Source organism: Epinephelus moara, chromosome 4 (assembly GCF_006386435.1).
Source record: "Epinephelus moara isolate mb chromosome 4, YSFRI_EMoa_1.0, whole genome shotgun sequence".
In the NCBI taxonomy this organism is placed as follows: domain Eukaryota; kingdom Metazoa; phylum Chordata; class Actinopteri; order Perciformes; family Serranidae; genus Epinephelus; species Epinephelus moara.
The window spans coordinates 8,497,941-8,513,150 of record NC_065509.1 but is presented as its reverse complement, the minus strand read 5'-3'; the positions used below and the strand labels follow the sequence as shown (position 1 = coordinate 8,513,150).

Genomic DNA, 15,210 nt, shown 5'->3' with positions numbered 1-15,210 from the left:
CGCTGCTACAACTCCATCCTAGGGGAAACACTGCTGTGTGCGTTTTGTGCAACAGGTAGATGTGGTAGTCTACTGGTACAGTAGAGAGAGTGAAAAGTGTCAAGCCATTAAAAGAAAGCACCATATGAATTGTAACCTCTCTGAACAAATCATCTGCTCTTTGCGTGTTCAGGAATGGACAGATTTTATTAGAGAAATGTGGTTTTAGAGGTAAAAGTTATTAATATCATTATGAAAAAAAAAACATACAAAATAACAGAAGAATCATTGTTCTTTTTATACAATCATGCTACAGTCCAAAAGACGTGAATCTTCCGTTTTGTCACTGCTGAATTACATGTGTAAAAACATAAGAGAAAAAATCTCCTGGTTCATCCTTTGACTCGCACGTCCTCGTGTTTCAGAAGCATGTGAACAAAATGTTCACTCTCTAACAGACCAGATCACAAGACAGCAGTCACAGAAGTGAGAGAGTGTCTGAGTGCTCACTTGACTGCATTTATATTTTGGCACTCTGGAGGCTTTGCAGCTGTCTCATATCTCTCTATAACCACTGATTTAATAATGCTAATATGTACACTTTACAAAAACGTAAGAGAAGAGTGATACAGTTTTTAATTTAGGCTGTGAGTCTGTGTCTTTTTGTCTTCAATAGGTCACTAGGCACTGAAGCCAGCAGGCTGACTATTCTTATCATTTTGTCAACAGTCAAGAATGTTGGATGCCAACACCATCACATCATGACATCGTGACAGGCAGATTATTCTTATCTTTCATAATATCATATTAGACATTATTAAAACATGCAGCGTTTGATGCAACTTATAAAACTCTCTCTCTCTGAATCTCAAAAACTAAGCAGAGTGGTTTACAGTTTCATTAAATAACAGGCCTGTGTGGTATATCAATCTTGGATTTTGAGAATATTCCTCTTCTCCAGATCGTTCATCTCTTTGAGAATCAGAGCCACGTTGTATCGGAGCTCCTGGAACTTAGACACAGGCACCTGAACAAGAAAACAACAATTAATTCACAATGCAAAACAGACAAGGTGTCCAGTATAAGAAACAACTGCAGAGCCAAGGTGTAGCTCAAGTGTTAATGGAGTGCATTACCACAATGACATACAAAAACCTGTAGCTGTGGGATGAGGACCATCATTAATATTTGTAAGTAATACCTGAGAAAATGACATTGTTTAAAGTGTAAAAGAAAAATCTGACTTCCTGTTCCTGTACACTGTCAGCCCTTTGTTACAGTTTAATTTCCCTCACACCTGTCCTCTGTGAGTGCAGTGATGTCTAAAAAGGTAAATAATCACTGAAAGAGCTGTTGAAAGTCTGAAAGGCCTTAAACGTCACATTAAATAATTCATGCTTGAGTCTGACCTCTGACCTAAACCAATACAAATATATGGTTATGTATTCAATTAGGGGTAGAGGAAAAAATCAATTCAAAGATACATTGTGAAGCATCTCAGTGTGAAAAGATCAATTATTGGAAATATTAAGCTGAAATTTCAGCATTATGATGGCCTGTAACAATTTTGTAAGACTGGGCTGTGTGTTTGTCACTGCTGAACCAATTGGATGGTGAAACTTAACAGAAGCAAACATGCATGTGTTTACATTCTGAGTGTTGGTGAGGATGGCTGAATGTGAGTAACCGCAAATGGATACAATGTGAGGGGCACCCCCCTGGCTTTAAAGCGACTTCTATGAAGTTGAAGGGAAAAGTGACCTGAACAAGAGCCACGCTGTATATATCTAAATTCATCTGGTTATTCAAATACGTTATGTTTTAAAAGTAGCATGCAGTCACACAGTGAGGAACCAGAATTACCACCTCGCTGTTGTATGTCTCCGTGAACCAGTGAACCAGACAAGTTGCAGTTGCAGTTTACATCCATGTCTGCCCAGATTGATAATGCAGCCATAACAGCAGACAATGCCTCAAATATGATGCTGCTGCAAAGAAGCTACAGAATCTAAAATGTGGATGCTTTAACCCAGCAGCACAGATCTATACAATCAGCACAGTTTCAAGGTGGACACACAATATTAGTGTCACCAATTCACTATCTGACCAAAACTGTCTCTGAGTTTATGATGCTGTATATGTGGCCAGAAAAGTGTTTTTGCAGAACATCTTGATGTCACAGTGAAGCTGACCTTTGACCTTTTGGATATAAAATGTCATCACTTCATCATTTTATGCTATTAGACATCAATGACATTTTTAAAAAAAATCATAATTAGCATATGAATGATTGAGTTATGGCCAAAAATGTGTTTTGTGAGGTCACCGTGATCTTTGACCACCAAATTCATCAATTTGTTTATTCCTGAGTCCAAGTGGACGTTTGTGCCAAATTTGAAAAAAATTATGAAATAAAACTCCCTCAAGGCATTCTTGAGATATCATGTTCACGAGAATGGGACAGACAACCTGAAAAAAGCAATGCCTCCAGCAACGTCTGTCCAGGGCATGGAGACATTTATATAAACCACAGACAAATAAAAACATCTGACGTATCAAGAGTATCAATAATCATTTTATAATCACATCATAGCCCTCTGAATCAAATTTTATCATGAGGTGCCTACAGATTCCCACCCCTAAACTGTATATTTTATCTATATCTACTATAATTTCCGTACCTATTTTTCCTGTGTTAAAGTCTCAAGCTGACTGTGAGTGATCATCCTGCACTAGAGAGGATACATGTGCTAATTAGAGAGAGTGGTTATGAAAAACTTCAGCCGTATCTTCTGTTTGTTTGTTGTTGTGACAGCAGCAGATAATCTTCAGTCATGTTTTGGAACAGATCCTGAGAAACACACATCAGGTAGATTTAAGGAACATCCATCAATAGAATCTGCACACCGGATGTTGTTGCTACTAATCTCCTAATTCTGCTGTAATCTGATTACATAACTGCTGCACTAGGTACAGCGACGGCCGTGGTAGAAGTCGTCCCTGCTGCTCCTTCCTGCATTAGTAGCTGGCTTTGAAAACAAAATCTATTCTATAATTATCAGGCAGGTACGGAGTATGGCGCCCCCTGTTGAGTAATGCATCTTACTAACTTGTTGAAGATTTGATCCAGTTTGCTGTCAACTTTCTCACTTCTCACTCTTTGTATCATTTACAAAATCACCTGTGACTAGGGGCCATTTTTCTTGAGAGTACATTAATATTTTTATAATACAAGTTATAACTGTTTTTCTCATATAATGGTTGTTTCTGGGACGTGTAGGCAGAAAGGTTGCTGCTGTTTGCTTAGTAAAACTACAATTGTTTTCTTTATTTAAAGTCAGATTGTTATGTCTTTTGCTTATTTTTTGAACTGAAGATTTGGTCTTTTCCCTTGTCATTTAAACTGATAATTTTGTAAGAACAGACAGAAGAAACACAGTCACAGGTCCAGCTACAATTCTTTAAAAAATGGCTACAGGGAGCACTTCTGTAACATCTATTGTACACTGCTTTGTAATAAATGTTATACAATAAGCAGAACCATGCAGACATGGTGTAAACATAGAAACAATACTGTCATCATGTACACTAGGTCAGGAACAGGCTCTAGGTTAGGCTGTAGTTAGTAAACGTTACCTCAATTATTCCACTGTGATCTTATTATGTAACAACTGAAACAGACCTAATTAGCCCACTGGCTAACGACCAACCTCTCTCTGCCCACAGGCTGGAGATTCCCTGGAAATTAGGGCTGAACTAAATAGTTTGAGCTTTGAAATTTCATTCATAGCATTGACAATAAAATTCTTCATTGACATTCGAATGCTGCAAAGCTTTTTTTATGTGTGTATTCATTCTGTTTAAATGTCGGTAGAATTAGATTCTGGCTGCCACCAGCGGTGTTTCTCACTCCTGTGATCAAAACATTTCCAGTTACTCCAGTCCAAAGTCAAAATTTATTGAAAAAGATAATGTAATAATTTCCAAAATTTACATGTTCTCATCTAACAAAATATTTGGCTTCAATCCACATTTGCGGCCGTTCTGCCTTTCAAAACCAACAATTTCACTGTGGTCACAAAACTGTTTGCTCTCTGCTGGTCACACACAAAGGGAGGCATGCACCTGTATTAAAAGGTTGGCCTAGCAGTAAATAACAGCACAATAAATTACTAAAGGAAGTTGATTTAATGAAAACAGACTAACTCATTTATCCTGATTAATCACTTCATTTAAAGCGAGGATTTTGTTAAAAGATTTTTTTTGTTTTTTAGTGTGATGATATAATGACATAAAATATTAGGGGCGGGAATCACCAGAGGCCCCATGACACCATACTGTCATAATACTAAGTCACGATATAATATTTTGCCATACTGAGTATTGCAAAAACACATACGGTGTTATATTGTGATTTAGTACCTTTTTTCAACTGCTAAATATATCCCAGAAGGAAAACTTTTTCAACATCTATTTTATCTAATAAGATTAAGTATTCAGTCTGTTTATCTCACTTATGTCATTTATATTGCAGCAAAATCTATTGAGAGGACTGAAAAAGAAACTGATTATGTTATTTGATATTTAACTTTAGATTTAGGTACTCTGGTCACTTGGTTTATTTCTGTGTGGCACTACACCCTGAGAAAGGTGCAAGTTGACAGGCATTGGTGTATTTTCAAGGTTTGTAGCCTGTTGGAATGAAGATATTTTCTTTTTTTTTCAAACCATCTTGTGTGCCTGGACCTGGATCATTCATGCCTTTTTTGGCAATAAGTCTTCCTCTCTTTTTAGGAACACTGGTCTATATGCCTTCAGTACTGGTATCAAAATGGAAGCATTATACTCAGTGGGTTTTGTATTTTTTATCTGGGCTCAATTTTTTTCGAATAGCAACAGGTTACTTTGAGAAGGATGTAAACCTGCCTGTGGTATCAAGACCAAATCAATTGCTTAAATACCTCAAAGCGATGAAAGCTTCCATCTGACAGTTTCATCTGCATCAGAACAGAAGGCTGCAGGGCCCTGGCTAAAGAGCTGTGGAGACAGATGAGACACAGACACAGAAATTATATTTCTTCAAGAAATATGTCCAAAACACGTTCTTCTTTTGATGGACCTTTTTTTAGCAGGTGTCTGCTAAGTCTGTTCCACCATGGTGACCATTCCTGCTCAGTCCGACTATCCACTTCTTCTTCTATTTATTACAAACTAAGTACACGCATAAAACATGTCCCATGTCTGAGAGATTTTCCCAGAAAAGATGTAGCAGACACCAAACAACAAAAATAGAAAAGCTTCAAATTATTAGTTATAGGTTGAAAAACAAAAACAAAAACATGTCTTCCCTCCCCTACCTTGTAGAAATGGCAACATCCACTCTCCATTTAAAGTCTTCTACTGAGGGGAGGTGTGGATCACTCTGGGAGGCCGCTGATTCTAGAGCTGCACGCCTGCAAACACAGAGAGGGGTGTGTCACAGCATGTATCTATGAACAGCATCTGAATGACAGCCATAGCAGCTCTGTTCTGAATTCATGGACAAATCTGAGAGAATGTCTGAAAACACACTGTCTGACTGACCACGACCACAACACTGGCCTAACACGTTTAAATTGCAATGTGAAAAAGGCATGTTTTCTTTACTGTTTTAAAGGGAGCTCTGTGCTTTCATAAGAAGACAAAAAACAGCGACTAAATGTATCAATGTCTACATTCAGAGGCTGTAAACTTGACATACCTGCTGCCAAAAACCACACTGGAGAAATCTGTGATAAAGTCTTCAGGTATCCTACGTGACAAAACACAACAGAAACAACAAATTCAGCATCTCAGGTTGAAATTGTGTTGTGTTATAAGCAGGAGTGATAATGCATCAAAACACCGAGGATGTGATAAAATGATGAGACTTGCCTCAGTTCTCTAAGATCTTCTCTGAAGGCCTAAACAGGGACACAAACAACACATTGAGGATTAATTTATTCAAGACTTTATGGTTTTTTTTACATCTTAATGTGTAGTTCCATGCTTATGTAGAGGAAGCAGTTAGCATTGGTTGCCCTAGATACCCCTACAGGTGTGTGGACACCTGAATCCAATGCAGGCGCACCTGGGCTTTTCATGCTTTGACATGTCAAAATGTCTGCAGTGCCCGTCTGTTAGCTGCCAAGTTACTGACGCAGAATGATTTTGTGTTGTGTGCCAACATGTTCCAACATATAATTTCCAGAGTTTATCACCAGCTTACCTCCTGTTTAAGTGATGATGTGGGTATACGAATGGCCTCAGACAGCACTCTGTACATTCCAGCTACAATGTGACTGAGCCTCTCCTGTGGGATGATGCTGCTCTCCGCTATCGACTTCATCACCTCTCTGCAGTCCTTCCCCTCCAGAGCACTGACCACAGCTGGACACAGAAAAATTCAAGGCACATTAAAGGGATAGTTGAGATCTTTTGAAGTGGGGTTGTATGGGGTACTTATCCACAGACAGTATATTTCATTGAGTAGATGTCAGTCGGCACGCCCCTAGTTTGGCGGAGCAGGCTGGAGTCTGACGTGGAAGCTAAGCAATGTACTGCTGTAGCCACCCAAAATAAATGACTATCAATTTAAAGGTATGCTATATTTAGAATATTCTTACTGCTTTAACTAAATGTCAGACAGTGATATCCACCGGAAAAATGAAGCCGTTATATCACTTTCGTCAAAGCCAGACTCCTTTGAGAAAAACAGTAATTTAACATCACTGAACACAGGAGCTGCTGGTCTACCACTGCCCCTATCTTTAGTTTGTTTGTGTTACTGTGGGACTTTGGCATTTAATAGGATTCGTCTGGATTCACCAAAGTCACACAATAACACAAACTAACTAACTGATGGAAGCATTGGTGGACCAGTAGCTCCCGTGTTCAGCAGGCTAAAATTACTGTTTTCTAAATGGAGTCTGGCAGCTTTGATGAGAGCACAGATGGGGAACTGAAGCCATTAATGGCTTTCCCATTGAAACGGGCTGTCTGATGGCAAAGTAAAGCACTGAACATACTCTCAAAATAGCATACATGTACACTGATATAGATTTTTTTTATATAGGACTTTTAAAGTTTTGTTGCTGTCCTCTGTCCACAGCATGGATAAGTACCTCATACATCCCCACTTCAAAAAATTCGAACTATCCCTTTAACTCACTCATTTGATGGCTTCAACTGATAGTACTGATCAGAGTCTCGTGGGCTGAGTCTTATTAGAGCTGAGCATGCATGCATCAGCAGGAGCATTTTGGTAGGAGTCTCCTGCTTATACCGTCATTTTAGCTTCACATCTTTCTGTCAAAATTTCGCAGCAAAGGCTGTTGGTTCCTTAATATCATTACTTTTTGAGAAAATTACAGACAAGTCCGTAATGAGTGACATTAGCTAAAAACATTTATAATTTACGAAAGCCGTTTTAGGGAGACACTATTATCTCGCTCAAACTGGCATTTAACGTTACCTTTCAGTATTTTTCTGAACAACTCTTGGTCCACATCCTTCAGGTTTTTCGACATGGACTCGATTTCTGCAGGTATCCTGCCTCCCAAAAAGCTGGAGTCCTTTGTATGGCTTGAAGACATGACTCACCATGCACTAATAATAATATACTGTATATTGCTGAGATAACAAACAGCAAAAAGATAAACCGAAGCACAGGCGTTTGTGCTGTTTTTGCTAGTTCTCTGTTTATGTGACAGCTTCCGCCTTCACGTCACATGACGCTGCGCTCGCTCCCGGGAGTCTCGCGGTGACAGCTTAGATCATCCGTAGAAAAGAAAGGATTTGCAAATGGAGGTGGCAGAAATGAGCATTCTTTGAACGACGAAAGGTTGGTGTTATAATGTAGATAGCTTCTTAATTACAACTGCGCCAGGTTAATAAACCGTTCAGATGTGTTATTGGGTGGAAAGTATTAGTTCAGTGTCGTTTTGTGGCTTTGTAAACGCTACGTGGACATTCGGGGGATTAGCAACAAACGTTAGCTAACAGTGTTAGCTTGTGTTGTGTTCAAATTACAGGCTGCTCGTCTTTAGCAAAGACGATATCGACGTTTAATGTTAATGTAAAGTGTATCCAAACTAATGTGGCTACCTTATTTAATGCAGGATTCTCATTTGATTCACCTTTCTTCATACGACGATATGTTTACACTGAAGCATTTTAGTGTGTTGTTAAGAAAAAGAAGTTACGTTATGGGAGTTGGATGCCTAATGTGGATGACATCTAGTGTCAACAATAAACAGTAGTGAGCAGTTTAGGCAAAAAAAATAAAGAAAGAAAAGAAAAAACATCATCAGTAGGTAAATTACTTAGCTTTGCCCACTGACGTTATTAATGTTAACGTTACCAGCAATGATCCAAATTCAAAATCCAGATGTTACTGCTTGCTAGTATTTGGATGGACAAAAAAGTTTTGCGTTGTTGAGTGACTGGGTGCGACATTTTTGTAGTGTTTTTTCTTTTTCAGCTGCCTTTATTCAAGGCGACTCTCTTGAAGTGCTCATTCGGTTAAGTTTATGCATAAATATATATTGTGGCCTTTTCATTACAGTCCTCCTGTCTGTAAATTCAAGTGCCATACAACTAGACTCTGATTACAAGATGTTTGAAGCAGTATATATGTGTTTTTCTAATGTGAAATTTACCCAAAATGATCAACAACTGAGTTATGTAAGATTAATCAATATTAACTTCCACCCCAGAACAGAAAACACCATGTGACATAAAACACATTGCTACCAATTTTCCTAATGATAAATATCTGCATATCTAAGTGAGTGTAAGCAATGGGAAAATAGATTAATCATATTCTGTAAATATAAAAATTGAGTCGTCATTTATATTTTGCCGCAATCTTTGTAACATTTTCTTTACAGGAAAAAAGGATGTAAAATCTATAATGATATTTTTTCTACTTTGTTATGAACACAGTGTATTGGTGTTGAATATTGCAAGCATTGTTAGTATAGAAGAACATCAGCAGAGAGTCTGTCGTTTAGACTTGGAATCAATAATCTTGTATACAAATAAATAGATAGATAGTACTTAATTGATCCCAAACTGGGAAATTCTTGTGTTACAGCACCAAGTAATCAAACAGTATGTGGACATTAGAATGTAGAAATACAAAATATATACAAAAATGACTAGTACTAAAATTCAAAATATACAGGAATAAAATAAAATAAAGAATATCAAATTGCAGGAGTAAAAAGATCAAACTGTATACACAACACAGTCAGAAGTGAGGTAGAGGTTGTAAAAATGTGCAAAATAGCTACAAGTGTGCAATTTGTTATTACCAGCAGTGCAAACAAATGGTTTTAACATAACTATTAAGCTATAGCTATAGAGGAGAGGCTGAAGAGAGCTGTGAGTGCTCTCTGTCAGACAGAGGTGAAGTGTTATATAGTGATATGGCTATAAACCATAAACCACAAACAAACTTTATGCAAGATGACTATCATATGACACAGCCCTGGACACCTGTAGAAGCCAGTGCAGTCCAAAACAACAACTTTGCAATCAATACGTACTACCTTTTTGTGAAGCTGTTTTTGAGTGTGTGTCAGATGTGTTTATTGAATTTGACGATTATTTTGGAGACTGTAGCTCTGTTTCAAAATGCCCTGTGATGTTTGTCTTATCTTTGCTTCTGTTTCTGTGCCAGGAACATCTAGCCATGTCTGAGTCTCTGTATGAGAAGTTTTTGGCCCCAGAGGAGCCTTTCCCTCTCCTCTCCCAAAGAGCCAACCTCAGTGATGTGGGAACCCTGGACGTCAGTGACTTTGGCTGTCAACTCTCATCTTGTCACAGAACAGATCCTCTACACCGCTTCCACAGTAACAGGCAAGTAGACAGTGTGTGTTTGTGTTCACAACGTGTGTGTCACCTGTCTGTGAGGTAAACTTGACTTTCTGAGTGTATTTTCAAAGGTTATTTCATAGTTGTTTTGGAAATTAATTTACTATATCCGTTTTTATGGTAGGGTATCCGAAGGGACAAAAGCTGGACCTTCCACCATCTGCTGCAATATATGTCATTGCAGCTGCCGGTGGCATTCACCACATTGCTATCGACAAATGTTAATGTGCTTGTCAAGTTGGCAGTGCACTAGTATTGATGTATTTCATACTGTGTGTGTGTGTTTGCGTTGTCTCACTCCCAAATCTACAGCACAAGGGCAGTTGTACCAGACTTAGCAGTTGGTTATCAATTGAAATAGAAAACACAGGGTTCCACATAAACAAAAATCTCCACTAAACCTCTTGCCTCTGTTAAAGTGTAACTGTGCAGAAAACTATATAAATAGTTACATGCAGCTGACACTAAAAAAATTCCTCAGTGACTTTTGCATCTATATTTTTGTAAATCCCTTGTTAAGACAACAATCTAAGACATTTGCATTGTTAAAATGTACATCCAACCACTCTGTCTCAGGAAAATGATCTGAACAATTTCCAGAAATGACTCATGTTGAGAGGGAACTTTGACGTTCGCTCATTGTTCTTCCAGGTGGAACCTTACTTCCTGTGGGACCAGTGTTGCCAGCTCAGAGTGCAGCGAGGAGCTCTTCTCCTCTGTGTCTGTGGGGGATCAGGACGACTGTTACTCCCTCCTGGATGACCAAGAACTAACATCTCTGGACCTGTTTCCAGAGGGCAGCGTTTGCAGTGACGTCTCCTCCTCTATCAGCACCTATTGGGATTGGTCTGACAGCGAGTTTGAGTGGCAGGTCGGTTTTTCCGGCTGGTTATGTAAACTAGAAGTTAGTGGTAGGAGATATGGCCAGGATCTTCTATCTCTGTGTATAATGTAATTTTATATCACGGTAACAGTGTACATCACAATAAAGTAATTGTTCTTGTAAATTCAATTAAGAAATGGTTTAAAACAACATCACCTTATCTCATTACATTTAACTGTTTCCTTCTTTTATTTGAAACTCTAATACAAACAAATAACACCTGCCCCACATGAGACAACACTTAAAACCAAAATTCTTTTAAAACAGAAGCTTTAAGCTTCCTGAGAACAATAATTTACAGTTATTCATGTTTCTGTATTTACAGCCTCACTCTCCTCCTCCACGTCTGCCCAAATCACGTTACTTAGCAAGGCAAGTGGATTCACAAGATCACACAAGAATCCAACCCTGATTTGCTCCATAGCCTGCCCCCAGATAGCTAACACTGTTGCCAAAACTCTACCAGAGATTTGGCAATACACAGTCCTGGCGTTGCACAGTTTATGCCATCATATCGCCCAGCCTTACCACAAGGATGTGTTAAAAATGCTGCTGATTTTAATTTCAGGTGCTTTAGGATGGAAGTCATGAGAACCTAGTTGCATTATTTGTTTGCATCAAACACAGAGAGTGTGGGTGTTTCAGTGATTTACAGGATAGTTTGTCCAGTAATCAGTGCTCTTTTAGTGTTTCTCTGCTGCTAACTGTCTGCCTGTCTTAATTCTGTCCACCCAGTTACCAGGAAGTGACATTGCCAGTGGCAGTGATGTCCTTTCGGACATCATCCCGAGCGTGCCAAGTTCACCCTGTCTGTTTTCCAAGAGGAAGCCTAAGCCCCACCCTCATCGCAACCTAGATGAGTTACCATGGAGTGCCATGACCAATGATGAACAAGTAAACAAAGCCAGCACACACAGCTGTGTTATTGTCTTTTCAAGTTAGCAACCTCTCAGTGCTGTCACAGTGCTTAGAATCAGTGTTCACTTTGACAAGAGTCTTTGTCACTTACTGAAAATTGTAGTTGGTTTAAAGTGACAGTTTAGTCTTTTTGTTTTGTTTTAGTCAAGATGTAGTGGGACTTTAATTTTATTTTAGATGAATTTCAGTCAGTGTTTTAGTTCTAATTTTCTCAGACAGATTCATGATACTGTAGTGGATTTTGCTGAAAGATATAAAAATTCCAGTAAGAAGTAAGCATACATTCATTATTTGGGCTGAGAATGTGTTACTGACTGACCTTATTTCTGTCATATAATATAAAAATGAATGCCCAGAGTTATTTATATTACAGATACTTTACATATCTGATATTAATGAGGTCTTCTGCTAAATTTGGCATCATGTTTCACTCAGAAATCAACAGTTGTAAAAATTCAGGAAACAATGTAGTTAACGCAAACAAGCAATAACGATATCTGGGATACAACATGTTTATTGACATCACATGGAGCTAAAATTAATACCAAATTGTGCTTAATGTTCACAGAATGAAATAGTGTCTGTTTATGAGTTGTTAGAAATCATAAATCATCTTTTAGAAGAAGTGCATGTTTACCATAAGCTAGCTAGGCTATGTTAAATTAAAAATGAATTGAAGTAAGGCATGCTAATCGCTGACACGATTAAAATTGAAAACACAGATGATTACTAACTGAGGTTGTCTGCCCAAGCGGAGCCAAGTATTTTGTCTCAACTTTGCTCGTCAGGGAATAACGAACAGAGATTTTTAGCATAATTTTTGTTGTCAGTATTTTTTCATTTACGTTGTTACAATTTAGCCATGAAATAAGGACGTCAGTGAACAGTTATTGGTAAAAAAATTTTTGTTGATAAAATAAACACTGCTTAGAATTCATATCAGTGAAACTGACAAACGTGCTTACGCCCCTGCTTTGTTGGAGCTGTCAAGACCAAGATTAGTATTTTGCTTTTTTCCCCCTGTCACCTAGTTGTAATTCACAAACTAAACAAGAGGGCTTAAAGTGGAAAACGTTCTCATAGGGGGACAGATTTAATGAATTTATGAAAAGCCACATCATTGCAGATTTCAAAACTTGAGTCAGCAGCGCAATTGCGTTGCATTCCCAAGCTAACATCATATTAGTATAGACATTCTTCCCATCTGTACAGTCTGGATTTTCAGCAAGTTGCATCCTTTCATTGTATTATTTGTTTGCAGATAAATATATACTATAAAAGATTTGTTTGAACTCTTTTCCACTTGCAGTAGTTTGCTTCGTTGTAGGTAGTGCTGTGCTGAGCTTATGCACAGAATCAGGGCTGATCCAGGCTATTTTTTTAATTAATTAATGACATTTTTTTAATTCACCTGTGTCAGCAATATAAAGCACCAGTTATTTTCAGGTCATTAATTGTTGTTTCATTTACTCCAGTTGTCAGAAACACCCCATTACACTGGGTTACACACTTAATATTCACCTTTTAGTCTTAAGTGTCTTCAGAGATACCTGGGAAAAAAAGGAACAAAACTTAAAACCACACGTCTGTGTTTCCACTTTCAGGTGGAGTACATCGAGTACCTGAGTCGGAAAGTCAGCACAGAGATGGGCCTGAGAGAGCAGCTGGACATCATCAAGATCATCGACCCCTGCGCACAGATCTCTCCTACAGACAGCGAGTTCATCATAGAGCTCAACTGTCTCACAGACGAGAAACTCAAGCAGGTGGGCACTAACTCTGAAACACTTTACTTAAACTTTACAAGTCAAATAAAGAAGATTCTCTCTCATACATGATTTCACTCTGCATATTTAACAGGAAAAAGGTAGTAGGATAATTGAATTCACATGGTTCCGGCTTTGAAGGGTATATTTAGTCAGCTTTCTGTTTCAGCTGTTGGTCATTGTGGTGTATGATAGAGAAGCACTCTTTGCTAATACATCAGTTAACTGAGGTTTAAAAAAAAAAAAGTAAGTTATGTAGCATGTGAAAAGTAAAAAAAAATTTGACCTGTGTGATGTCATCAGGTGCGAAACTACATCAGAGAGCACAGTCCCAGGCAGCGGGCCAGCAGCACCAGAGAGGGCTGGAAGAGGAGCAGCCACAGCAGCGCCAGCACTGGCGGCGTCAGTGGAGCCAGCAGCAGCAACGCCAGCATGGTCAGCTCTGCCAGCTCCTCCACTGGCTCTACAGCCTCCAACTCTGTAGCAGGTAAGATGCCACCTGGTTGGCTAGCAGTGATGGTGCTACAACCAGAGGATCCTCTAGTGGTGGGCAATGTCAGAAAGACACTTCTGTTGGTGAAATAATAAAAAAACTTTAATATTAATTTTCAGTTTTCTTGGTTGTAATACTGTTGACATTTCCATGTGTTCCAGGTGGTACAGCATCAGCCTGTAGTGGAAGCAGTGTTGCCAACATCAGCAGAGCTCACAGTGATGGCAACCTATCCAGTGCTGCAGAACGTATACGAGACTCTAAAGTAAGAAACATGAATGTGTGTGCGTGTGTTATGTAATAAGATGGAGATGATCTCTACTTTTCTTGCAATCTTATTATTGGGCTTGGGTTTGTGAGACTACGGATCAGATTTCTGCTTTTGGATTTGATTGAATCTTGCAAATGGGCTGTTCAAAAAAAAAAAAAAAGGATTCTGAAATCAGATTAGATCGTGTTTTTCTTGGTTTTAGTCTCAGTCAAACCTTCAGTATGTTTTGTTCAAAACTTTTTTGTAGGATTAGGGAAAAAAATTTGAAGCTTCAGCGCTTTTTTCCCCCCGTTTTTTTGGGGGAGGCCTTAAACGCAACACTAACCCCCACCAGTCCGATACTGACAATGAGCGCACTCAGAGCGGGCAGACATGTCCAAGAGGTCATCAGATGTGTGGTATATTATTGCTACTGGTTATTTGAAATAGATAAAGGTATTTTTTACTGGTGAGTTAAGGGAGAATAGCCTATATTAAGTTAAGTTTTAAGTTTTTAAGTTTATTTCCTTTATTAATCCCCCTGAGGAGAAATTCAATGTTTTCACTCTTGCTTGTCAATTACACACAGGTCTGAAAGACACACACATGCACAAACAGGACCTATACATGCACAAATTGGAGAGATGTCAGAGTGAGGGGGCTGCCCTTTGGTCAGGCGCCCCGAGCGGTTGGGGGGGTCGGTGCCTTGCTCAAGGGCACCTCGGCAGTGCCCAGGAGGTGAACTGGCACCTCTCCAGCCACCAGTCCACGCTCCATATTTTGGTCCGGACGAGGACTCGAACAGGCAACCCTCCGGTTCCCAACCCAAGTCCCTATGGACTGAGCTACTGCCGCCTCATTAGGGCCATTATTAGGGATGCACGATAACTTTCCTTTTAAACCGCTACCGATAACCAATAACTTTCAGCTCCTAAAGGCCGATACCGATAACTGATAACCGATAACACACACACACATATACAGTGTATATATATATATATATATATATATATATATATATATA

The 15,210-nt window shown here is 38.9% G+C and overlaps 2 protein-coding genes across 2 annotated transcripts in view; one reads left to right on the top strand and one right to left on the bottom strand.

The window, feature by feature from the left end:
- Positions 1–161: 161 nt before the first annotated feature.
- Positions 162–7,732, bottom strand: commd5 (COMM domain containing 5). Its single transcript, XM_050041818.1, has 7 exons — positions 7,472–7,732; positions 6,227–6,387; positions 5,893–5,921; positions 5,720–5,770; positions 5,337–5,432; positions 4,941–5,016; positions 162–1,006 (listed from the first exon to the last, which is right to left on the bottom strand). The coding sequence occupies exons 1-7, from the start codon at positions 7,590–7,592 to the stop codon at positions 905–907; spliced, it is 636 nt and encodes a 211-aa protein (XP_049897775.1). The 5' UTR covers positions 7,593–7,732; the 3' UTR covers positions 162–904.
- A 3-nt stretch (positions 7,733–7,735) lies between these two features.
- The window catches only part of fam199x (family with sequence similarity 199, X-linked), a 12,137-nt gene continuing 4,662 nt past the window's right edge, over positions 7,736–15,210 (top strand). Inside the window, exons 1-7 of the mRNA XM_050041817.1 lie at positions 7,736–7,840; positions 9,683–9,861; positions 10,528–10,747; positions 11,495–11,653; positions 13,282–13,443; positions 13,747–13,930; positions 14,098–14,201. Of these exons, the coding sequence (XP_049897774.1) occupies positions 9,695–9,861; positions 10,528–10,747; positions 11,495–11,653; positions 13,282–13,443; positions 13,747–13,930; positions 14,098–14,201 (996 nt within the window). The 5' untranslated portion in view covers positions 7,736–7,840; positions 9,683–9,694. The remainder of the gene's footprint in view (positions 7,841–9,682; positions 9,862–10,527; positions 10,748–11,494; positions 11,654–13,281; positions 13,444–13,746; positions 13,931–14,097; positions 14,202–15,210) is intronic.